The sequence below is a fragment of the Ursus americanus genome, chromosome 21, assembly GCF_024610735.1.
Source record: "Ursus americanus isolate L20-20 chromosome 21, mUrsAme1.1.p, whole genome shotgun sequence".
Lineage (NCBI taxonomy): Eukaryota > Metazoa > Chordata > Mammalia > Carnivora > Ursidae > Ursus > Ursus americanus.
In genome coordinates this window covers 56,554,171-56,579,395 of record NC_142147.1, presented here as the reverse complement: position 1 = coordinate 56,579,395, position 25,225 = coordinate 56,554,171, and the positions used below count along the sequence as shown (strand labels likewise).

At 61.1% G+C, this 25,225-nt stretch overlaps 1 protein-coding gene across 3 annotated transcripts; it reads left to right on the top strand.

Moving 5' to 3' along the window:
• The first annotated feature begins 939 nt into the window (after positions 1-939).
• ZNF787 (zinc finger protein 787) lies at positions 940-25,119 on the top strand. 3 transcript variants are annotated; one of them, XM_045774237.2, is made up of 3 exons: positions 940-1,368; positions 14,518-14,606; positions 23,365-25,119. In XM_045774237.2, exons 2-3 carry the CDS (start codon positions 14,528-14,530, stop codon positions 24,438-24,440), a joined length of 1,155 nt encoding a protein of 384 aa, XP_045630193.1. In that variant the 5' UTR covers positions 940-1,368; positions 14,518-14,527; the 3' UTR covers positions 24,441-25,119. The 3 variants fall into 3 exon arrangements, with proteins under 3 accessions (XP_045630193.1, XP_045630195.1, XP_045630194.1); XM_045774239.2 differs by lacking the exon at positions 940-1,368 and adding an exon at positions 1,687-2,001; XM_045774238.2 differs by lacking the exon at positions 940-1,368 and adding an exon at positions 2,008-5,582.
• Positions 25,120-25,225: the final 106 nt, after the last annotated feature.

The following is a 25,225-nucleotide window of genomic DNA, read 5'->3' as shown; positions in this document are numbered from 1 at the left end:
TCACGGTAAGTCATCTGCCACTTATGTGAGAGCCAGCCAAGTTCTGAGCTGACAGTGACCAGAGGGACTTAGCCTATGGGGACACTATGGTGTAAACAGTAATTTTAAGATATCTACTTTCTTTGAGAACACTGAAGTAAGAGCTAACATTCAGTGAGTGCTTCCTAAGAGCCTGCCTCACAGGAGGGAAGTAGGAGAATCCCCAGCCGCTAGGATCAATGGTCTGCCATGGGAGGCAGTATGCATTAAGCGTGGTCAAGTACAAGAATCAGGAGCGAGGCCACGCTTGGAGCCCAGGCTCTGTATTCTGGGCGTGTGGCTTTCGGCAGGTGCCCTGAGCTCTGTGTCCCTTATCTGCAAAATGGTAATAGGTTAATGGCACCTGAAGCATGCAAAGCCCTCGCAGGCGCACGATGTGCTATTAACCCCTGAAAAAGGAGGGCACTGAGGCCAAGAGACGGGAAAGGCTCGCTCCGTCCGGGGCCGGAGGACAAGAAGCCCTCCCAGCTCCAGGGGTGGCACCGATCCTCGACCCTCAGGAAGCTTCCCAGACGAAACCTGAGGCCAGCTCCCCTCTCGGACCCAGAGGAAAGGGGACCCAGGGAAGGAGGGGGCTTGCCGCTCAGAGTGGCATGTGGCAGGTGCAGTAAGCAAGGGCACTTTGTGGGGCTTGCCTCGGGGGCAGCAGGATCCCCATCCTAAAAGTTCACCACGGACCGGGCAGGGCTGGTCAGGGCTGTGCCCCGGAGCTGCCTCTGCGAGCGGACGCCGCAACCGCCACGAGCCCCGGCACGGAAGGGGTTACGATGATAGAGACGACCGGAGGACCTGGGGTGGCACGAGCGGCCTTCGTCGCCACTCTCCCCCACACCTTTCCGCCCCAGGCTAGCGCGGGGCGCCGACCGCGCAGGCGCGAGCGCCGGGCGCCGGGCGGAGGGGGGGCACCTCCCGAGACACCCGGAAGTCTCCGCCTAACGGGCCGGGCCCGCGCCTCCTGTCCTGAAAGGGGGCGGGGTCCGAAGCCCCTCGGCGCGCGGCGCCATAGAGCGGGGACGGAGGACCCGTGTCCTAGACGCGTCCGGAAGTGGCTCCCAAGGGCTCCCGCTCCGCACCATAGAGCTGGGGGGGGGGCCGGCGGCTAGGGGGTCGCCGGGCTCGCCTTCCTAGAGCGGCGAGGACCGGGTGGAGGCCGGCGGGGTGTGGGAAGGGGAGGGGGAGCAGCGCGGGCGGAAGCGGCCAGGAAGGTCACTTCCGGCCTGGGCGCCCGTCCCCCTGACCCCAGGGTCTGAGTCGCCGCTGCCGCCGCTGCCACCATCCGCGAGGGAGGAGACAGGAGGAGTGCGGCGCGGCGGCCCCGGGACCGAGGAGGTGAGGGGAGGGCGCGGAGGCGGGGGGGCGTGAACCCGGGGCCGGGGTGGGCGCGCGCCTCGGGGAGCCCGGCTGCGGGCGGGGGGCGGGCGGGGAGGCGGGCGGGCGAGCGCGACTGGGCGGGCGAGTGCGCGTGCGCGTGCTGGGGGGGCGTGAGTGGGCGCGCGACCGGTGACGCGGGCGGGCGAGGGCGCGCCAGGCGGAGTCGTGGGGAGCGCGCGTGCGCGGCGCCGCGTCGGGGCCGCGCTGGGGAGGGAGCGCGCCTGCGCAGCGCCGGGGCTCGGGCTGGGGGCTTGGGGGTGGGGCCGCCGCAGCCTCTCCGGCAGGTCGTGGCCGGAAGTGGTGGCGATTCCCGGGGGAAGTTGAGGCCTCGGTGGGGGAAGGGGACGCGCAGGCTGGGCTGGCCTGACCGGAAACGGCGGCCTGGGGGGCGCGTCTGGGTCCCGGGCCTGTTCCCGTTCCTTCCCGTTTTCAGAAAAGCCCGGGTTCCGCTGCCGCCCCGGGCGGACTGCGTGCGGCCTTTGATCTGGCCGGTGATTACGGGCTTTGGCCCGGCGGGAGTCTCATTCATTCGCCCCGGCGCGGGCGGCGGGCAGGAAGCGCGTGCGCCGGAGGGGAAGTGACTGGGCCAAGGTCAGGCACCGCGTGGCCCGCGGGACCGGGGAGGACGGTGGCCGGGCCCCAAGGCCACCCCGAGGCCTCCCGGGCGCCCAGCTGTGCTGCTTGAGATCCCCCGCTCCCAGCCCCGACCGCAAGGGGGGACGCCCCAGTCCGTGGAGTTAGGGGTCAGACAGGCACAGGATGGCGGCGTCCCACGACAGAAAAGTGACCCACAGGCTCTCCCAGTACCCGGCCCCATGCTGGGCACCAGGTACAGGGGCACGAACAAGGTCCTGGAGCAGGCGGACAGAGACGGGGACCTGGACACAGAGTACCCCCTCTCCCCCAGAGCATTGTGGGGAAGTCAGGAGGGCCGTGGGAGCCCAGGGAAGGCATCGCTACACAGCTCCGTCTAGAAGGGTGTCAGGAAGGGGGTCACTTGGTGTGTGGTTTCCTGGTACCAGGCCCTGTGTTGGGCAGTGCTGAGGACCCAGTTGGGAGTCAAGAGCTGGCCTCCGCTCTGGGGAAGCACAGTTGCTGTTGATCTGGGCTTATCTTCTCTCTAAGACTGTAAGCCTCTTTGGCTAAATGCAGCTGGCGTTCACCTGCCTGCCTTTGCTACGGTCCCCTCTGGACCTCCTGCCTTCTGCCTCAGCCCCAAGAGCAGATCAGATTCCTACTTTGTTATCTCTTGTCTTAGTTTTTTCCCTTGGAAGCCTTCCAGATCTAACCCCCACCCCGGCTGAGCTGAGGAACGGGAGAACTCCAAGGGCTTATCACCATGCCTGGCCCATGAGCAACACTGTGGCGTGAGGAGTGGTGGGGTCAGACAGACCCGAGTTCAAATCCCAGCTCCATATCTGGTATTTTGTGAGCCTAACGTCTCAGTCTGTGCTTGATCAAATGGAACGATAATAGCAGTTTGACTTGGTAGGAAGCCCTTAATGCATTCCTTTTAAAGCCAGAGCAAACCTCGAGAGAGCTGAGTGTCAGGTATGTGAGAAGGGCTCTGGAGCCAAGCATTCCTAGGCCAGGCTGTGCCTCCTGTCTCCTTCAGCATGGTGACCGTGGACCTGTCACTTCCCTCTTTCCTCGTTTCCTCGATTGTGGAGAGCACAGTCCAGCATTCCCTGGATAAGCCTGGCCATGTGCTGGGTCCACAGGCACAGTGGTCCTGGCACAGTGCTCTGCCATGGGGTGGGAGAGAAGGCTTCCCCGTGTCAGACCCAGAGCTGAGCAACATTGGGGGGCAGTTCCTGTCCTGCAGCAGCTTGGAGGCCTGTTGGGGAGACACATACAGAAGGGGGGGATTTTCTGGAACAGCCCCCAGAAGTACAGGTTCCCAGAGGGAGGCGTGTCCCTGGGGGAGGTGGGGTGTCCTGTGCCTTGAAGGACACGGAAGGATTGGCCAAGAGAACCCTGGGACTTGGGGGAGGATGATGGTGAGCTCTGGACTCCATTTTGGCCCTTGGCCTCCAGCAATGGCCTGGCTGGCCCGAGGTCTCTGGTGGTCACTGCTGGGCACATAGCTCTCCGGGCGCCTATGCTCAGACACATTTCAGCCTCCAAACCTTGCTTGGTTGTCCATGCTGCCCAAAGCCTTGCATGTCCTCGGGCCTCCAAGAGTCAGCTGTGGCTATGGCCTCTTGGTGGTGACAGACTAAGTTTGACAGCACTTGCTTCCTGAGCACTTGGCAGGTGCCTGGTCCTGTGCCTGGTGCTCACTGTCCTGAGCTCTCAGAGGTCCTGGGATGGGGGTCGTTGCCCCCGGTTCAGGAGCATGGGATGGAGCCCCAGGCCCCACAGCTACACAGGGAGCACTGGCCTGCATGTGATTCCAGAGCTTGGCCCTTCGCCATAATGCCGCAGGCTCTATTGCTCTATTGACTTCTTTCTTTTGGCCGAGGCTGGGGTCTGGGTAGACAAAGGTTATCATGAGGGCCTTTTCGGTGTCTGTTGTTGAGTTGGGGACTTGGAGCTCCCTCTGCTGTGGGGTGCATTGTCACGAAGGGTCATTGGCCAGTTCGAGGCACTCCGAGCCCTAGCCTCTCATTTCAGGGGTGACTCACACTAATGGCGTCAGTGGCTTTGTTGTAGTAGCACGGAGAGCTGTGGCCTCACGATCACTGAGCAGCCAGCCAAGCCGAGCCTGGGTGAGTGGACCTGGGCCCTGTGCTGCTCTGCCCGGCCACCTGGGGCTGCAGGACAAGTCTGTAATGATGGCAGTTAAGGGAGCCAGTGCCAGCATCCTGAGGGCAAGGAGGAAAGCAATGACGACCTTGGAGGCTGGCCGACCTGGCTGAAGTCTCTGTTCTTCTGCTTGGTAGCTCTGTGATGTTGAGTCAGCCACCAAAGTTTTCTGAACCCCAGTTTTAACAGTTCTCGTCAGGGGTCACCAGGCACATTCTGGGTGCCTGGTTTCTGGCTGTGCACTTCACACGCATCGTCTCCTTTGATCTTGACGCTGGGCCCACTAGGGTTAGGAGGGACAGAGGCCGGAGCGCCTTGTCCAAGGTCACATGGCTGCTGGGTGGTGGGGCTGAGTCGGACTCTGGCAGCCTGCCCAGAGAGCTTGTCCTCTCCTCTCTGACAGTGGTTGTGGGGATCAGGATTATGAACCCATTGCACTCTGTGCACAGGGTCTGAAATGTAGTCTGTGCTTGATGAATGGGACCCGTTATTAATTTCAAAGGAGAAGACAGTTGAACTGAGGGAAGGGAGAAGTCTGGGAAGGCTTCCTGGGGGAGGTGCTACTTTCACTGGGGCCTGGCAGCAAGTCTATGGGGAGAATGGGCAAGGTGGAAGGACACAAACACACCCAGAGAATGGGGGTCTGGCCTGATTGAGGGGTGACAGACGTAACATGGCCTATAGGCAGGCTTCCATCTTTTTTTTTTTTTTTTTTTTTGTCTAGAGAATATTTTTGTTTAAGCAATTTTCAGTTACTTGCCAAGACTTAAGAGTCAGGAGTGTTCACAGACATGTCTGAAGATCTGGATGGTGGTTGTTCCTGGATGGCGGCAGGTGGCCTCCACACTCCCCGCCGCCCCTGCCGCCATAACCCTATGGGGAGGTTCTAGGAATTCTAGAACTGGTTTCTTTTGGAGATAGCAGGGAGTGGGGACCAGGGCCTCTGGAGCTTGCCATCTGCTTAGGCTCTGGGGTGGGGGGGCGTTGTGCCCCTAGGAGGGCTGCACAGGATCGGAGGCTGGGGCAGTTGGTGCCCCTGAGGATACGAGGGCGGTGGCTGATGGCGAGGGTGAGGCCTGCATGGCCAGGTGGGAGGCGGATGTTAGAAAGAAAGCCGTGAAGTAGGCTTACAGTGAGGCAGCCCAGTCAAGGAAAAGAGGAAGAAGGGGTTTGAGGGGACAGAGGAGCAGGATTATAAGGGACTGCTTTGCTCAGCTCTTTGAGTGAGCTGAAAATCTGAATGAGGAGTAGATAGTGTTCTGGGGAAGTACAATCTACCCAGCTGACTCCCGATAAGATGGAAAAAATCCGAACAGACTATCATGGAAGAAATGGGAAAAGTGGACAGAGGGCCCCCTGTCCCCCCAAAAAAGGGCTTGAGGTTCTGATGGTGTTGCCGACTTGACGTCAGCGTTGAAGCAGAGGTGAGAGCTTGGCAGGATCAGCTGTGGGTGTGGGAAGTAGAGGAGGGAACAGATGGGTGTTCAGGCCTGGAGCAAAGGGAAGTGAGTAGGAGCTGGTGAGAGCAGAGGGATCTGCCTGCAACCCCAGTGGGGCTGTGGGGTATCACCACCCAGGCCGAAGAGGGGTCTGAGGTCTGAGTGGCCCCCATCCAGTCAAGGATGCCAGTGCCAGCCAGGCTGCTTCCCCTCAGTGAGTGTGTGCGCTGGGTGGACGATTCCAGGTGGTGGTGCCCGCTGGGGAGGAAGGAAGCCTGGCCATGTGATGCGGGGTGGGGGGTGCGTGGACCCTTGAGAGGTGAGAAGGTGCCAGGCAGATGGAGGACAGGCTGCAGGTGGGCAGTGGGATTGAGGGTCTGGGCGAGTTACAGGGGTGGGTTTGGGTTTGGGGTGAAGTGCCATGGGCACGTGCCGCAGGGTGGTGCAGGCAGGGCGGGGATGGGAACTAGCAGTTTCATGGGGGCGTGAGTCTCTTAGCACACGACCCCCGCTCTAGAGTGCACGGTGGAGCGGTGGTTGATGTGCTCACGGGTAGGTGCAGCCGTCCCCCCAGAACACTGTCGTCATCCCAGAACGAGACTGCACCCACTCCCCTGCCCCTGCCCCTGCCCCAGTCCCTGGGAGTCACTCCCCTGTGTCCTGTCTCTGTGGGTGTGCCGTTCTGGTGAAACATCCAGAGTCACGCACGTGAACAGAGTCACGCACGACGTGGTCTCTGTGTCTGGCTCCTTCACGCGCTGTGATGTGTTGAGGGCTCGTCTGCGATGTGGCGTGGCAGTGCTTCGTCCCCTGTGTGGCAGAATGACGTTCTGTCGAATGATCGGACCGCAGCTTGGGTATCCATTCATCTGCTGATGGGCGTTTGGGTTGTCTCCAGTTTGGGGCTATTGTGATCCATGCCTTTGTGAACACGTGTGGTCACGTTTTTGTGTGAGCGTGTTTTTGTTTTGGGTTTATGGCTGTGAGTGGAGTTGCTGGATCCCACGGTCATTCTATGCTCTGCCTTTTGGGGAGCTGCCAGTCTGTCTTGCACAGTGGCCACCCCATTTCACATCGCCACCAGCAAGCACGGGGTTCCAGTTTCTCCACATCCTCGCCAGCACTTGCGGTTTTGTGTTTTCTGTTATGGCGTGCCGACACCGTGGGATCTCATCGTGGTTTTGATGTACATTTCTCTGATGGCAGATGAGGTCGAGAATCCCGTTACGTGCTGATCAGCTCTTTCTTTGGCGAATTGTCTGTTCTGATCCTGCGCCCATCTTTAGTTGGGCTGTTTGTGTGACATAAAGAGATGAGTTGGTCTGTGATGTGCAGCAGGCTTTAAAGGAGTGTTGGGAGGGGGTGGACACGGGGAGGCAGAGTGAGGGTGGAAGGGGTGGGAAGGAGTAGGTGGGGAGGCAAGTGTGTGCTGGGCTCTGCCCGCCGCCAGCACAGGGGTTAAAGAGCCACTGGATTTGGTGACCAAGAGGTTGGGAGGAGTGGTTGGAGAGTGGGTGGGAGGTAAGGGCAGGAGGTGGAAGTCACAGCTCAGCTCTGAGGGAGCAGGGGAGGGGAGGACGGTGAGGAGAGGTCCAGGAAGCAGGGGGCGTGTCCTGGAGGGACGGGCCTGGGGCACAGGTTCAGGAGGGGCCCTTGTTCTGCAGGCGTTGTTTGGAGCATCTGGTTGCTGGCGCGGGGGAGGGGAGGCGGTGAGATTGGCAGCAGAAGAAAGAGAGGGGCTAATTGGTGGGCTGGCATCCAGAGGAGGTGGGCGGGATCTAATAACAACAATAATAACAATAATTTGTCTGGAGCTTAATAGCAGCCGAGCCCTTTCAGCCCCTGTGCTAATTGGATCGCTCAAGGGCCCGGCTGGGATGGACTGGGGTGGGCTGGGGGAGGCCTGCCCTTCATCTTGGGGAGTGGAGGTCAGAGCTGGGCGAAGTCACAGAGAGGCGGGCAGAAACTGGGGGAGCTGGGAGGGAAGATGGGGGGCCAGGGCTCCAGAGGTGTCACACATCAAATCGCATAGTAAGGCTTGGTCCAGAGCAAGTCGGGGGCCTCCTGGTCGTGGGGGATGGTCAGGGGCTGTCTGAGGCCACACTGCAGTGCTTCCTCTCTCTGTGCACCTCTCTGTGTGTGTGTGGGGGGCGGCCTGCAGCCCTTCCCCCACGACTCTGAGATCCTGGGTATAGGACCCACAGGCCCACAGGGTCAGGCCGGAGGCCGCAGCAGCTTCTTGAGTGATGAATGAGTGAATGGGAGAGGATGGGACCTGGGTAGCGTTTAGCGAGCACCCTTCCCAACTCTTCACTAGGACTCTGATTTAGTTCCCAGCCCGGGTGCTGTCCTGACCCTCTCCTGGCCCTGGGGGTACTTGCTGGGTCTCGTGGGGAGCAGTGGCCAAGCGCTTGGTGCATGCTCCCTTGTCCCACACACTTCGTGTGCAAAACAAATGCAAGGTGACACTGGGATTTCAGGACAGTGACGGGGGCACTGACCCCCGAGCTCAGGGCCTCCTCTGACGGACGTCCCTGCTGTGGCCCCCACAGCCACTTGGCCTGCTCCTCCCCCTCCCCCCCATTGGGGCATGGCACCTCCAGGTCGTTCCTGTCTGTTTGGCTTGGGACATTTCCCCCCATGTCTTGGCAGCCCTCACTCCTCTGTGTCAGGGTCAGCAAACATTTTTTGTAATGGGCCAGAAGGTAAATATTTTGGGCCTTACAGGCCAAGGGGGCAAAACGGAGGATCTCGTGTAGCTACTTAGACATCTTTTAAAGTGTGGCCATTTAAACATGCAGGTAACACGGATTCTGAGCAGGGGGCAGCTTCCAGGCGGGCGGCTGCCTCCCTCTCAGCTCCAACCTGTCCCCTGGGGAGGGGAGGGGAGACTTCCCTCTGCCCTCCTAGGGTTTCCGGCTGGGGCTGACTGAAACAGATTCTTGGGAGAAAAGCACACGGATTCTATTTCCACAGATGTGGGAGCCCGAGCAAGAGAAGTGAAGACCCACAGACAGGTTTCTGCACCGGGGGCAGTGAGGGGCGGTGGTTGTGGAGAAGAGACCGTGGCCCCTGAGGGCCCTGAAGGAGCGAGAGGGTCTGTGTACACAGGCTTCTTTCTCTGGGGTCTGGAGGGAAGAACCTTCTTTCCTCCTGCTCCAGGGAGGGTCCTATGCTGGGCGGCTCCCATCTCCTTTTGGGAAGACAGTGGCCTGTGCTGGGTGGATGTGCCTGACGGAGACCGGTCCCTGCTCCGACCCACGGGCCCCCTTGCTGCCTCCACGTTGGCCCCCTGGGAGCTGCCCGCTGAGCACCCGGGAATCTCATGTGACCACAGGCAGGCGCCGCCACCGTCCCGCAGCTGGGGGAGGAGCGCCCCGTCCCCGCGTCTTGGCCCCGCGTCCTGGCCCGGGTGCCCCAGAGCCCGCGGGTTCCCGGGGAGGGGGAGGGAGGACGAGGACACGGACAGGGAGGGGACGGAGTGAAGGCCGAGGGCTTCTTGCTGCAGGAAGCGGGCCTGAGGTGGAGACTCGGGTCTGGGAAGTCCCTGCTTTCTGTGACTTCCATGCTAATGGTTGGGGGAAGCACAGCACACCCACTTGGCAAACAAGCTTGCACACACAGGAGGGCCGAGGAGCAGGCGGTCCGGCCCACCTCCTCAGCCCGGCAGGCACTGACCGTGACTTTCCTTTCTCTTACCTCGCCTTTCTTTCTTTTAAAGGTTTTATTTATTTTAGGGGGGTGCGTGAGGTGGGAGGGGCAGAGGGAGAAGCAGACTCCCCTCTGAGCAGAGTGCCTGACGCGGGACTCAATCCCAGGACCCTGAGGTGATGACCTGAGCTCAAGTCAGGCGCTTAACCGACTGAGCCCCCCAGGCGCCCCTTGTTTTCCTTAAAGATGTAGTTGGCTCTATTAAGCGGTCCGTGAATGGGAGAGTGTTTCATCCAGCAAGTAGAGAGATGCTCCCTTACTCATTTTCAGTGTTTGTGGCCCTGTAATCAGAGGGTCTTATACAATTTTTTAGAGTCTGTTTACTTTTTGAGATCTGATTTGTCGTGTTCATGTCGTGAAACCCACCCTTTTAACATGTTCAATTTAGTGTTTTTTTTTTTTAAAGATTTTATTTATTTATTTGACAGAGATAGAGACAGCCAGCGAGAGAGGGAACACAAGCAGGGGGAGTGGGAGAGGAAGAAGCAGGCTCATAGCAGAGGAGCCTGATGTGGGGCTCGATCCCATAACGCCGGGATCACGCCCTGAGCTGAAGGCAGACGCCTAACCACTGTGCCACCCAGGCGACCCAATTTAGTGGTTTTTAATATATTCACAGTGTTGTGCACTCATCACCACCATCTGGTTCCACAATTTTCTCATCACTCCCCAAAAAGCCCCGCACCCATTAGCTAGCAGTCCCTCTCCGTCCCCGCCCCTAGCCACCGGCAGCCACATCTCTGTCCGAGAAGTCTCTGGAAGTCTCTGGACGTTTCGGAGAGATGGAGTCCACTCTCCGCGGCCCTTTGTGAATGGCTTCTCCCCCTGGGGTTTGCGCTGTGATCAGCACCGCCGGGAACGTGCGAGTCCGTGTGTGGACACGGGTTTTATGCTGTTGGGTGTGTACCGAGGAGTGGAGTCTCGGGGTCGCGAGGTAAGTCTGGGTATCCTGCGAGGAGCCGGGGACTGCTGGCCGCCGTGGCCGCACCGTTCTGTGCACCCGGCGGCCGTGTGCGAGGGCTTCTGCGGCCTCACGGTGACCCTCTGTGACCCGAGCGCTGTGCGGCGGCGTCCCCGCGAGCCCCCGCGAGCCCCCCCGAGCCCCCTCAGCACCCGGCGCTTTTCCCATCACAATGCACAGCCCTCTGGCCAGCCGAAAAAGAGAATCGTTTCATCTTTTTCCCTCGTTAGCGAAGTCATTACTCATTGTGAAAAATTAAAAAGTTGAGAAAACGAAGGTAAACAGAAGAAAGTTAAAAGCGCTCTTCCTGCTCTCGGGGCGTCAGGACGGCTTCCGACGCTCTGGCGTCTGTGGGATTTTCTTGGGCTTTCTCCCCCGTGGCGCTGACGGGTTCTGCCAGTTTTCTCCCTGCTCTAAATCTGGCTGTGATGAACGTTTTTTTCCTGCAAGCGTTGTCGTCTGAGGTTTGGGTCTCCCCTCAGGTCAGCTTCTGGAGAAGGGGTGCCTGGCCAGGGGCTCCCAGCAGCTGTGTGCAGCCCTGCGGCAGTGTGGCGGGATTGCGCGTGGGGAACCCGGACTGTCAGGCCCCGCCCGAACCGTGTGTGGCTCCAGCTGTCAGCTGGGGCTCGCTGGGCTTCCCGCGGGGCCCGAGGGGGTGTGTGGGCAAGGGGGACAGACCCCTCCACGGCTGCGTCACGTGCCTTTTCTCAACCCCTGTGGGCACCTGGCGCTGGTGTGGGTGCTGCGCGCCTGGTGGTCTCAGGGTAGGGCGGAGCGGGGGCTGGGAGACCTCTGCAGGGGTGATGCCTCGGGCAGACAGGGAGGAAGACTGCTCTGCACCCTCCCGGGTCCTGGGAGTCCGTGTGCTGTCCCACTGCATCCTGGCTGTCCACCGTCGCTGCTACTGTCCAGATGCTCCTTGCTGTGGCCACAGGCGACCTCCGGGACCCAGCCCCACCTATGTCTGCGAGCCCCAGTGTCCTCTTCTGTAGCACACGTGTGGTACTGGTGCCCGCCTCAGAGGGGTCACCACATTTCAGACAACTCCTCAATCCTCTGGCCTTCAAAGCCCTGCAAGAGAACCCTGCCAGCCCTGCATCTCCAGTCTCTCCTCAGGGTCTTTGCACCGCTGTCTCTGCATCCCTCCCCCTCCACACTTCCCATGCAGGCCCCCTCCTGTGGCTCCTCATCCTGGGAGATCCTGCCCTGATCTGCTGGTGCAGCTGCCCTCTCCTGCCCTGCCCTCCCCTCCCCATCCGTCTCGTCTGTCTTCATGGAACTTCATTGTCTGAAACCGCCTTTCTCATTCAGATGCTTGTTCATCTCTGGCAGGGCTCTCTCATGTCGCTGGGGCTATGGCCTGTTCACCATGACATTCTCTAGTGTCAGACCAGCGCCTGGCCCTTGGGGAGACCCCCGCGCCTGTGGGTGGGGGTGATGGGTACAGGTGGGGAGGAAAGGGTTGTGCCATGAGCACAGGCCAGCACCCGCAGAGCTGTGGATGGTCCCGCCTTGTCTTCTCATTAGGCCGACATGAAGATCTGGTCAGATAAGGGCCCTGTGTGTAGGGGGAGCCTGTGACCAGCCGGGCAGGTGCTCCCTTGGCACGGTGGGTGCTGCGATGATGCGTGGAAGCGAGAACCTGCACACGACACCCCCGTGTGTTTTTCCTTGCCGACCTGGCCCGACCCTGTCGTAGCTCCCTGTCGTGGTCAGTGGCAGGACCAGCGGTGAGGAGGCCTGGGCCTTGGCTGCGGGCTCTGACCAGGGGCCACTTGCTGCCTTCCTGCCAGCCCCCCGCCTCCCGTCTGCATTTCAGCAGCACCTCCGAGGCAGCTGCTTTCCATCCCCTGTTCAGTGTCCCCCAGCGTGGCCTCCTGACCCCCCGGACAGGCTTGGCTTTGTCTTCGGTTGTGCCCATGCTCTTCTAGGTCCTTGTGACGGTGGGTTGGCAGAGCAGTTGGGACCAAGGACTCTGCAGTGACACCGTTGGCGTCCTGTCCCTGCTCCTTGATGACCTCACTGTGCCCTCACATCCTCTGCTGTGCCGTGGGGATGGCGGTGGTTCATGGCACGTCAGTGCAGGAGAATACAGAGCCAGGGCCAGTGGCTGGGAAACGGGACCCTGTGTCCAGGTTTGGCTCGCGGGGGGCACCCAGGACGCTGCTGCGTGACTGAGCATTCGTCTGCCTTGGTCACTGCCACGTCTCCTGGTCCTGAGGACCCGGCCTGCATGACCCATGTTCACAGTTCTCTGTGTGCCATCTCAGTTTCCTCATCTGTGTGATGGGCGGCAGTGGTGCCCGCTCAGAGGGCTGTGGTGGAACCGAATGTGTTAGTGGCATCTAAGCCACGTAGAACAGGACCCGGGAAATGTGTTGGCTGAGGGAACGGCTCACTGTGTCTGCAAGCGTTTATTAACTGCACAGGCAGGTTCTCGGAGTTCTCTCAGAGGTCAGTGGAGGTTACTGAGGGGTGGGCTCATGCCCCCCCAGCAGTGGAGTGGGTTCCCTTCAGTGCCTGGATGGTGGTGAGCCCCCTGTCAGTGGGGGATTCACGAGAAGTGGGTCCGGCATATTGTGCCACGGGCAGATGGTTGCCATTGGCAGGTGCTCGTCTGCGGTGAGGTCCCCGTGTGGGGTGGGGGACGCGGGGCTCCGGAGGTTTGCTCGGAGCTGCGTGCAGGTGCTCGTCTGCGGTGAGGTCCCCGTGTGGGGTTGGGGACGCGGGGCTCCGGAGGTTTGCTCGGAGCTGCGTGCAGGTGCTCGTCTGCGGTGAGGTCCCCGTGTGGGGTGGGGGACGCGGGGCTCCGGAGGTTTGCTCGGAGCTGCGTGCAGGTGCTCGTCTGCGGTGAGGTCCCCGTGTGGGGTGGGGGACGCGGGGCTCCGGAGGTTTGCTCGGAGCTGCGTGCACTCAGCTTCAGGGACCAGGTCTCAGTCGATTGTGTGTGGGATGCTGCATAATCTCTTAGCGGAAGTCCTGCCCACCTGCAGGCTTCCTGCCGGGGAGTGACACCACAGCAAGGGACAGGCCCCCGGAGTACTAGGCTCTGGTGCAGCGCAGGACTGACGAGCCCACCTGCGGCCGGGTGCCTGCCCAGGTCTCCCTATGCTGCCCACCAGCTCCTCTCCACAGGGTAGGCTCCAGGGGGCAGCGGGGGAGGCCTGGGCTGACGGCCCCATGAGCCAGGCCCTGCCAAATGGCATTGCCCCCAGGCTGTGGTGAGTGGGTGAGAATCTGACGCCTGAGGCCAGTAAGGAGGTGAGGGATTTCTCCCCAGCGTGGCCTGTCGCATGGGGTATAGTGTGGGCGGTGGAGAGATGAAAACACGTCCACACGGTGTGCGTGCAGACGTTCCTAGCAGCTTTACTCCTCAGCCCCGAGGTGGAAACAGCCGAGACGCCCGTCAGCGTCAGCGGGTGAACTGACACACACAGTGTGGTCCATCCGTACAGTGTTGTTCAGCACATGCTACAGTGTGGACGAGCCCTGAAAACATTACACTGAGTGAGAGAAGACACACAGAACACCCAGTGACATAGCGTTCCGTTTACTGAAAGCTCCAGATGGGGCAGATCCGGAGACACGGGTGGCGAGTGGTGGCCAGGGGCTGCAGAAGGCGCTCCGCCTGCCCCTCCCTCCCCAGATGCCAGGGTTGTCTGGCTGCCCCTCTGAGTGCGGATACCCCAGAGGTCGGCTCCTTTCCTCCAGGCCCCCGATGCGGAGTCTGGCTCAGACCTGAGAGTGAACTCCTTGGAGGACTTGTGTGCCCGTGTTAGTCGGCTGTACCGTTCCGTCGGGGACGGGCTCCGGGGCTAGAGCTGCATCTGTGCTTTGTCTTGTTTAGACCTCACGGCACGTCTGGTGTGTATGCGGTGTTGGTGGCAATCTGGGTGCCAGGCGGAGGCGGGGGAGGCTGAGGCAGGGAGGTGGACTCTCCCCCTGGGCTCCAGCTGGTGAAGGCTGGAGCTGGGATGCAACCCTGGCCTGGTCGCTGCAGCCCCGTTGCTGCCTCCTTCCCCAGATGGTGCGTGGGCTTGGGCTGGTCCCCGTGCAGGGGGCCGATGAGGGCCCCTTCTCCATTGCCCCTCAGGTACCTGCTGCGTGTCGCCTTCTGCCTGCCAGGGCCAAGCTGGGCGCTTGGAGCTCGAGTGCGCATTGGAACCGACATGGCGCCTACCTTCCTGGGGCCCCCCGTCTAGTCTGGCGTCCTGTAAACTGTCCTTCCGTCTCCTCCCCTTTTCACAGGAACCCAGACATGGAGCTGCGGGAAGAGGCCTGGTCTCCGGGGCCGCTGGATTCCGAGGACCAGCAGATGGCCAGTCACGAGAACCCAGGTGAGGTGGCCTTGGGCAGTTCTCAGCTGATCCCGTACCCCTCCTGGACCCCAGCTTCCTTCTCCCCCCTCCCGTGGCTCAGGAGTGACGCCTCCTTCCTCCAGAGGGTCACGGGCGCCCTTGGGGGCCGCTTCTCTCCGTCTGTCCATCCTCTCCATCCTCATGGCCCAACCCCCTCGCTGCCCAGCGTCTTGGCCCCTCTGCCCTGTTTCTAGGTGGTCTGCAGGTCTCTCATACGAGAAGCTGTAGACGGGGGGTGGGGGGGGGGTGGGGGGGGCGTCATGGGGCTGGAGTGACAGGACTATAGAGGAGGGTGTGATGTGTGCCAGTTTTAGGGGGGAAGCTGAGTATCTGGGTTTTTAGAGGAAATTCTCCAATTTTTTCAATATTGGTACCCTGTTTTGTTAAATAAAGCATTTTTTGGGTTGAATAAAACTCACCTCTGAGCACATGGGGCCCGGGGTTTGCTCACCAAGACTCTACTTTCCGATTTTCAGGGGTTTTCCTGTAGGGCACCCGAGAAATAAAGCATGGACTTGGCTTTCATGCTGCTGTTGGTGTGTTTTCGTGCCGGGCGTTATGCCGGCGTCAGTCAGCAAACGTACTTTTTAATGTAAAGGGCCATAGGGGAGATGTTTTCGGCTTTGCAGACCCTGGGCTCTTGCAGCAGGCAGGCAGTCAGCCAATATGGAAGTGAGTGGGTGCGACCACGTGGCAGTAAAACTTTACGCACAGAACGGGCGCTGGGTCTCGGCCCCGGTGCCAGCATCCCGCAGTCATCCCCAGGAAGGGCCACAGGGACCTGGACCGTGGTTGGGGGTTTTTAGAGCCTATCGGCCTCCCCCCCGGATTAATGTAAGATGACCTGGAATAAAGAATAAAGAGAAGCTCCCTGCAGGCAGACCTTGGTTACAGAGGAGGAAACTGAGTCGTGGGGGCTCCGTGCTCACGTTGACCCAGCTGCCCTCTGTGGCGAGGACCATGCCCATCCTTCCCCACTGTGCGCCTCTGGGACTGCTTCCCCCGCCTCCCCTTGATGCACGTCCTTGGCCTTCTAACCCTTTTAGAATTAAATTCCAAGGCTGTGTATTATGGGAACGTGCGAGCTCAGTCACGTTGTGACTCTGTCAGCACTCAGCTTCAGGGTTAGAGACCCCATGCCAGTCTTACTTCTCCATTTGCACCCATTTCTCCCCCTTGGAGAGTTTAAAGAACATTCCAGATGTCCTGTCTTTGCACCCATAGGTGCGGGCTCTTTAAGAGCAAAAACGAAACGACAGCTACAGAACGCTTACCTCATCTAACAAAACACCCAGTCTGAGTTAGCAACCCCAGTTTTCTCCAAAACGTACATGTGTCTTGGAGTAAGTGAGGTCTAATCCTACAAGTGTTCCGTTAACTCGTGCTCCTTATAAACCTGTAAGACGTGCGGGCAGGTTCTCACCTCCCTCTCGTCCAGCCCGCTGTCCTGAGCCTGTTCTCCCCCATGGGAATCTGTTGGACGTCCCTGCTCCAGCCACCCCCTGCTGCGGGGCCACCCCATTGTGACCCCCTTTCGCTCTGCTCACGGGCCATGTGCCTGGATGCTTCTAAGTGGTGTGCGTCCCGTGGTTCTGGGCCTGCCCTGGGAGGTCCTCCCTGCCTGCATGTGGGGCCTCCTGTGGGGTGACCATGCCAGACTCCTACCCTGAGACTCCGGCCTGACGCCCGTGGTAGCTCTGGCCTGCAGGGCAGGGGTCGGTGTCTGTGCTGGCCCCCTGTAGAAGGCGGGCGGGGTGGGCTGGTCCACCTGGCCCCAGGTCTGAAGAGGGCAGGTGGAAGGTGCTCTTAGAGCCCTGAGTTGCAGCCTCATGGCACAGCCGACCCTGGAGTCTTCCCGCCATCTGACTTCTGGCTCATCGAGCATCCATTCACAAAATACATTCTGGATGTGGCCACGGAGCCTGCCTGGCCCCAGCTGCCACTGCCGCCACCACCTGGCACCTTGAATGCCACCCTGTCCTGACCTCCACCCAGTCCCTGCGTCCACCCTTGTCCACAGCCACCAGCGTGAGCTTCTGGAGATGGAGGGGAGGTCCTGGCTTGCCGGGAGTGATACCTATACCCTGCACTGCTCGCCTTGCCTGGAGTCAGCCGCACCCCATCCGCAGCACGGAGGCGCGCTCTGCCCCCATGTCACTGCCTCTGTGGGTGAGGGGCTGGGGACAGTGTGCCTGAGGCCGAGGTCCCTGCCTCTATGAGGCCCACAGGCTGGTCGTGGTTACAGAGGGGACTGCAGTGGAGACCGCCTGGCCAGAGGGCCCATCTTGTTGGGGGCTGGGCAGGGTTTGCCAAGGAAGGGGCTCCCCACCACGGGAGGTGCGGGCCCCTGGCTGGAGAGGGCCCAGCTGGCTGTGGAGTGGAGGCCCCCATGGACAGCTTGAGGCAGGGGATGCAGCAGCGAGGCGGGACCAGCAAGAGCCCTGCTGGTCGTGGCTTCAGCTAGAAGGGTGTGTAGCGGTCTGGGACAACAGGCTGCGCGCAGGGTGGTTCCAAACGGGTTAATTCAGCCATTGCTCCACGAGCCACAGACGTCCTGGCTCTGGGTGGCCACCCCCACACTCCTGAGGTGGTGCCTCAGCCCTGGCCCTCGTGTGTCTGAGGCACCTGCCGAACGGAAGGGGGTGGGGCAGAGGCAGAGCTGGTCCTCGGCTTCTCTTCCCGGCAATCCGATGTGGATCTTGCAGGCCTGATCGGGGACATGGGAGGTGGTAGGTGGCTTCAGGGTCACCATGCCTGCCTTACCTGGCTCAGGCCTGTGCTTGGGATTTTCTGGTGAAGAAGAGGGGCCTGGCCGTGGGCAGCCCCCGGCACTGTCACCCCAGGGAGAAAGGCGTTCCTTGGGGGCTCAGGAGTGCTTTGGAAAGCTTTCTGGGGCTGCTGTGGGGGAAGGAGCCCGAGGCTCCTTCCCTAAGGGAGGCTTTGCCTCAGGGCCCCTTGGAGACCACGGGTTGGGTGGTAGGGCCTCAGGTGCAGGTGAGGAGGCCTTGGCGGGCTCCAGTACGGGATGTCGTCTGAAGGACATTCCAGCTCTGTGTCCCCGCAAGCTGGAGCCTCCCCGCCCCGTGTCTTCCTGCCTTGGGTGACCCCACCTCATGACAAAGAGGCACCTTGAGACACATGGCAGAGGGCGACCCACGGCATTTCTTCTGACTGTTGTCAAGGCCTGAGTCGTTCTGCACACGCCCTCAGCCCAGCCGCGTGTGTGTTCGTGTGCGATTGAAGCGAAAGTCTCAGGGCGGTGCTCCCTGCTGGCAGCACTGGTGCTGTGCTCGCTCTCCTCCTGCCCGATTTCGTGTGGATCGCCTTTGGCCTACTCCACACGGAGCTGACCCCTGCTGCTGGGCTGTGGCCCAGTTGGAAGCTCGGGGCTGTGGAGGGCAGACAGCCGGTCACCTGGGCGGTGCTTCTCAGGCAGCTGTGTTCGCACGAGACTGAAAAGAGCCAAGGGGTCACATTTCCTTTCCATGACATGGACCTGCCCAGGGCATTTGTGAAACCTCAGGAATTTTCTAATTTTCATCCCTGGATTTTGATATTTTTGGGAATGGTGTGCAGACTGAGCGGGTGGCGTTATTCACAGTGGCTGGTGCTTTAGAAGCACTTCCTGTCCATCCTGTGCTCCTCTCCAGCTGCTGGGCGGTCCTGCGAGGTTGGGTTGCCAGCCAGAGTGCTGGAGCGGAGAGGCAGCCAGGTGGGGGGTGGAAACAGCCATGGGGAGCAGCCAGGGTCTGCCGCGCTCTCCCCGGGGGAGGGCATCCCTTCCCGACCTGCCTGGGGCTCCTTCTGATGGCCCCAGCCTGGCCATCCAGGGTGCAGCTGGTCAGAGGCCCGGAGTCAGGCGGTGGCGGGCTGGGAGAGCCATCCAGGCCTGTCCTGGGGCTTTAGCTACAGGGTATTCAAAATGGGAAGCAGTCCAAAAAACGAACACATAAATAAAGATGACATCGTGATTCTGAGGAGGGAGCTCTCCCAACACGAAAGAAGTCAGCTGGTGTCCTGGAAGTCACCCACGGGGTGGACGGGGTTCTGACCTCCCTCTGCAGAGCTCTGGCTCTCGTGTTGCAGTGCCCTTTAGAGTCATTCTGGAGGGCTCACCTAGGATGCTGTGTCCAGCCCAGAATGATGGCAGTCCTTAAACCTCCCCAGGCCTCCACCTAAAAACCATGTGGCAAAACCCCGATCCCTAGGGCCACGCTGATGACACACACCTTAGATGTGCAGGTGCCCCCATGACCCCAAAATACAGTTGGATGGGGACAAACCCATGGCCACAGGCCTGTGGTGTTGGCATTGTGCTGGAGGGAAGGAAGCAAGGAGGAGCCCCAAATAGCCCTTAGGGGTTCATTGGAAAGCTTGGGGGGTGGTCCCACAGAGGCCAGCAGCTAGGATTGGAGGTGTTCTGTCCAGACCGGGAGCAGGGAACTCGGGGCCACAGGAAGGTCTGGGGCTGGAGTGGCCTGGGGCCCACACCTGGGCTCTGATGCCAACTGGAGAAAGCGTTCTGCCAGGGCAGGACCCACTCAGAGCAAAACCTTCAGGGAGGGAACTCAAGACCAAGTGCGACCCCTGTTCTTGACCACAGGGAAGAAGGAGGGAGGAGGTGCAGATCAAAACGGGGGCTGCAGAGCCAGGAACCTGGGACAGTGTCACATATACTCAGCTATGATGTGAGAACGTCAGGAGGGAGCTCGGAGAACCTTGCCTCCTGGGAGTCGGGGGACCTCACCCCCCCAGAGTTGGAGAACCTCGCCTCCTGGGAGTCGGGGGACCTCACCCCCGCAGAGTTGGGGAACCTCGCCTCCTGGGAGTCGGGGGGCCTCATCCCCCAGAGTTGGGAACCTCGCCTCCTGGGAGTCGGGGGGCCTCACCCCCCAGAGTTGGGAACCTCGCCTCCTGGGAGTTGGGGGGCCTCACCCCCCAGAGTTGGGAACCTCGCCTCCTGGGAGTCGGGGGGCCTCACCCCCCAGAGGTGGGGAACCTCGCCTCCTGGGAGTCGGGGGGCCTCACCCCCCAGAGTTGGGAACCTCACCTTCTGGGAGTCGGGGGACCTCACCCCCGCAGAGTTGGGGAACCTCGCCTCCTGGGAGTCGGGGGACCTCACCCCCCACAGAGTTGGGGAACCTCGCCTCCTGGGAGTCGGGGGACCTCACCCCCCCAGAGGTGGGGAACCTCGCCTCCTGGGAGTCGGGGGACCTCACCCCCCACAGAGTTGGGGAACCTCGCCTCCTGGGAGTCGGGGGACCTCACCCCCCCAGAGGTGGGGAACCTCGCCTCCTGGGAGTCGGGGGACCTCACCCCCCCAGAGGTGGGGAACCTCGCCTCCTGGGAGTCGGGGGGCCTCACCCCCCAGAGTTGGGAACCTCGCCTCCTGGGAGTTGGGGGGCCTCACCCCCCAGAGTTGGGAACCTCGCCTCCTGGGAGTTGGGGGGCCTCACCCCCCAGAGTTGGGGAACCTTGCCCTCTGGGAGTTGGGGAACACTTCCGCACAAAAACAAGCAACAGGAACAAACTGAGCTTAACACTAGTGCTCTCCCACCCCACAACTGTTAGCATAAAAGAGAAAATGGGCAGGTAACATCTCCCCAGAGAGGGAGGCCCGTTGGAGACACACCGCCAGGTGACAGCCTGGGGAAGAAGCACGTAATCAGAACAGCTCAGAAGCGAGGGTGCAGGACTCAGCAGAAAAGAGGAGCAAAGCCATTTCAAAATGAAAACCGAAGGAGAAAACTCAAGAAGGAATAAAAAGAACACATTCCCTGAGAAAAATTGGAGGTAAAAAGGAGGGATGTTTAAAATCAAAAAGAAATGAAGAAAAGTTAAAACGGAATAAAAAAAACGAAAGTCAGAATCCCAGCGCGTGGATGTGGAAGTCCTTGCAGAAATCCAAAGCAAAGGAAGAGAATAAACTACTGCAAGCCAGGAAGACCTTCCTGAATTGTAAAAATTAGGTCTTGGAAGAGCAGATCACAAATCTGGGAGTATCCCTCAGATAACAAGCCGTGTTCTGTCCAGGTCACTGGACAGGAAGGAAAGAAGCAAATCTGGGGCATCTGGGGCAGTGCTTTATGCCAGAAGACAGTGGGGCCATAGTTAGGATTCCCAGAGAAAGAAAAGGCGAGCCAAGGGTCTCATTAAAACTGACCTACAGGGGGCGCCTGGGTGGCACAGCGGTTAAGCGTCTGCCTTGGGCTCAGGGCGTGATCCTGGCGTTCCGGGATCGAGCCCCACATCAGGCTCTTCCGCTATGAGCCAGCTTCTTTCTCTCCCACTCCCCCTGCTTGTGTTCCCTCTCTCGCTGGCTGTCTCTATCTCTGTCGAATAAATAAATAAAATCTTAAAAAAAAAAAAACTGACCTACGGGTTGGAAGGGCACAGCAGGAGCTCAGTCCACAGCGTTCTGGGCCCTTCCGAGGGATCTTTTAGCAGGTCCGCCTCGGACAGCCACTGGCTGGAGAGAGAGGGGCGGCGAGCAGGGCTGGGTCTTGTGACGGCCACGAGAGGTTTGGTAGGTCAGGAGCAGCACATGCAAAGCCGTGCTTTGTGTTTTCAGGAATTGTAATCGCCCGTGGTGGTGTTAGGGTGGTTATCTCAGCACCGTAATGTGGGGTCAGCAAATGAATAATTACAGGCTGTTCAAATTCTCTTCTCCCTTTTGAAGAAGGGAAATGCTGACGTCACATAGAACAGACTCAAGAAAAACCTGTAGGTCCGGATTTGTCTGGGAAGAAGTGTCAGTGTGAACTCAGCGGAATTTTACTGTAAAAAAAAAAAAAAAAGCAGTGAGCATTTCCAGATTTGGGGCTTGAAGTACTTTCCACTGGAAGAAACCAGGGCCTCCTGGAGAAACAGCGATCACACGTCTGGGCAGGACACGTAGATGCGCAGGGAGCGTCTCATGAGGCTGGGGGGCGGGGAAGCTGCCAGGGCCCACCAGGGTCCCACGAGGAGGACGTGGCACCTCCTTGGAGCGGCGGGGGTGGGACACATGTAGCTCTGGAAGCCATCATGACGGCCGTGGACAGACACCCACCAAATGCGTGTAAGTCCAGGACTTGGTAGTGATGTTCAGAACGGGAGACTAGAGGATGACAGAGAACCAGTTCATTATCTTGAAAACTGGACCCACGTGGCGAAGTGAGTGTGGACCCTCCACAGCCCCGTGCAGCCGACGGTGGTGACGGGGAGCGCGTGTCAGAAGCCTTCCAGCTGCCGGTGCCGCGGAGCAGCCCCGGCCCGCGCTCCGCGCTCCTCGGGAAAGCGTCCTTAGTGCTGAGAGCCACAGAAAGAGGCGCCGAGGCCGCCATGTGCCTTTGGAACAAGAGCAGGGGTCTTGCCTTCAGGTCTGGCTGCTCACCGGCAGCAGGTAGGGGTCCGAGGCACCCCCTGAACCCCATACAGTGGGCAGAAGCCAGGGGGCTGGAGCAAGGCTCTTCCAGGTTGTGCTTCATCTTCCTGGTGCTGGGGTTCTTGCTGTGGAGGCCCGAGTTCCGTTATAGCGTCCCCCTGCAGGACGTAAGCACACTGAGGCTCGTTAAGTGTGTCGCGCCCACCTCAGCGCCTCCTGTCGCCCCTTTGCATGTTTGTGAGTGTTATCCCAGGTCAGCATGTGAGCGCTTTGGGCCTGGCCTGGGCCTGGTGTTGGTGTGGGGCTGCGGGGGTCTGGTGAGGGAGGGAGCGGGAAAGCAGTGTTCCCGATGCAGGCTTGGAAGGCATGCTGCAGGCACAGCTGTGGAGGGCCATGCTGGGCTGTTGGGCACCATGGAGGAGTCCCGCTGAGGCCCAGGCCCCGCCGGATTGGGGGAGCAAGACCCTTGTTGCAGGTGCACACAGGCCATTCCCTGAGCTGAGCAGGTTGCCCAGGGGGAGGCCGTCGCTCAGTTTCCCTGGGAGGTTGCACAGAGCCAGTGTGGTGCAGATGTTGGACAGGCTTTGAGTCCTCACTTCACAGCTGGCAGGACTAGGGCCCCATGCTCCTCTGTCGTCTGCATGGGGTGGACAGGAATATGTTCAAGGACATCTGTAACAGAGGCTTTGATACGTGCGGGTTGCACTCCCAGTTATCCGGGCAGGTGATCCCGTGCTGGCCTGTGATCCCATTAACCAGTCCTATTCCTCCTCCACCTGCACCAGGATAGTCTTCCTGGAGCCCAGGTGTGATGCCATCACTCCCAGGCTTGCCTTTGCTCCTGGGCCAGGGTGTGAGCGCCCTCTCCCTTCCAGTGGAGCTCTCCCTGGACCCTCCCTGCCCCCACTTGGTGCTTTGGGCTTCAAGTATCAGTTCCTAGACTTCCATCATATGTGGATGCTGTTTCTTTCCCAGTTATTTCTGGAGTCCCTGGCTATGTTCCAGGCATTGTTCCAGGTGTGCGGGTAGCAGCTGGGAAGGAAAAGTCTTGAGGGTGGGTCATGAATGACCACATGAATGTTCAGTAAAATGCCAGGGAGTGAGCCATGCTCTGAGGAAAACAGGGCGGGTAAGGAGGTAGAGAGACAGGAGCATCTGCCGAGGGCCAGGTCTGCACGGAGAGTTCGCGCTGACCCGGCCCAGCTGCCCTCCAGTGCCACAGGGCGTCCTGAGAAGGCGCACCAGTGAGTGAGCTGCGGGAGGCCTTGCACGTGCCCTGTGGCAGGTGGCAGAGCTGGGTCGAAGCTGCCGGCCCTCTGTCGAGCCAGGGTTTCTCTGACTGTCCTCCCCTCCCGCCCTCTTGCCTTCTAGTGGACATCCTCATCATGGACGACGATGACGTCCCCAGCTGGCCCCCGACCAAGCTGTCCCCGCCCCAGTCAGCGCCCCCGGCCGGCCCCCCGCCCCGGCCGCGGCCACCGGCGCCCTACATCTGTAATGAGTGCGGCAAGAGCTTCAGCCACTGGTCCAAGCTGACGCGGCACCAGCGCACGCACACGGGCGAGCGGCCCAACGCCTGCGCCGACTGCGGCAAGACCTTCTCGCAGAGCTCGCACTTGGTGCAGCACCGGCGCATCCACACGGGCGAGAAGCCCTACGCCTGCTCCGAGTGCGGCAAGCGCTTCAGCTGGAGCTCCAACCTCATGCAGCACCAGCGCATCCACACGGGCGAGAAGCCCTACGCCTGCCCCGACTGCGGCCGCAGCTTCACGCAGAGCAAGAGTCTGGCCAAGCACCGGCGCTCCCACAGCGGCCTCAAGCCCTTCGTGTGCCCGCGCTGCGGCCGTGGCTTCAGCCAGCCCAAGAGCCTGGCGCGCCACCTGCGGCTGCACCCCGAGCTGTCGGGCCCCGGCGTGGCGGCCAAGGTGCTGGCGGCCAGTGTGCGCCGGGCCAAGGCGCCCGAGGAGGCGGCGGCGGCGGACGGCGAGATCGCCATCCCAGTGGGCGACGGCGAGGGCATCATTGTGGTGGGCGCGCCGGGCGAGGGGGCCGCGGCGGCCGCAGCCATGGCGGGCACGGGGGCCAAGGTGCCAGGGCCCCGCTCGCGGCGCGCTCCGGCCCCCAAGCCGTACGTGTGCGTGGAGTGCGGGAAGGGCTTCGGGCACGGGGCGGGGCTCCTGGCCCACCAGCGCGCCCAGCACGGGGACGGGCTCGGGGCGGCGGGGGGCGAGGAGCCCGCGCACATCTGCGTGGAGTGCGGCGAGGGCTTCGTGCAGGGCGCCGCGCTGCGGAGACACAAGAAGGTGCACGCCGTGGGGGCGCCGTCGGTCTGCAGCCGCTGCGGACAGAGCTACTACCGGGCGGGCGGGGACGACGACGAGGACGACGACGACGAGGCGGCGGCTGGCGGGCGCTGCAGCGAGTGCCGCAGTGGGGAGGGCCGGTAGGGGCGGAGGCCCGGGGGGGGGGGCAGGGCCCCTCGGGCTTGGCGGGGACGATGGATGGCGCAGGCCCGGGAGAGCGGAGAGCGAGACGTATAGAGGGGCGCTAAGGGCGGCGGCCGCCTCGTCTGCCTCCCGGCCCGTGGTCACCTCTGTGCGGTGCTGACGGGCGGCCCTAGGGCCCTCCCGCCCGCACCCTGCACCCTGCCCCGGCCAGGTCTGCCCTTCTGGTTCTCGGCGAGCCCGGGAGAGACCGTGCGTGAGAACTGGAGACCGAGAGAGGACGGAAACCACGACCGAAGAGACGGGTCCCTGGTCCCTCTTTCTCTTGTCCTGCCGCCCGGGGCACTTGCGAGGAATGAACAGGCTGGCCCTTCCGGTTCAGAAGGGCCACACGGAGGGAAGGGAGAGAGGGTCCTTTTCCCTTTAGAGTTTTTCTTTTAATCACAACCCGCCACCTGACTCCACCCTTCCACTATTTCGTCTCTTCTTCCCTGCGGGTCCTGTTGTTTTTCTTGGCCCTCGTCCCTCCTCCCCTTCCTGGATTTGGGGTCGTGGAGGAGTGCTGGAGCAGGACTAGCCCCTGTTCCCAGCGTACCGTGCAGAGAAGGGTCCCGTCTATTTCCTGGCTTGGACGCGGCTGAAGGAGGGGTGCGGGGGCAATAAATCGCACTATCTGATTGTCCCTGCTGTGCGTGGTTCTTGAGTTGGGAGGGAGAAGGGCAAGAGCATGAATGGAGGGCTCCCCACCCCGCAGTCACAGAGGGGACACCAGCCAAGGGCTGGGCCGC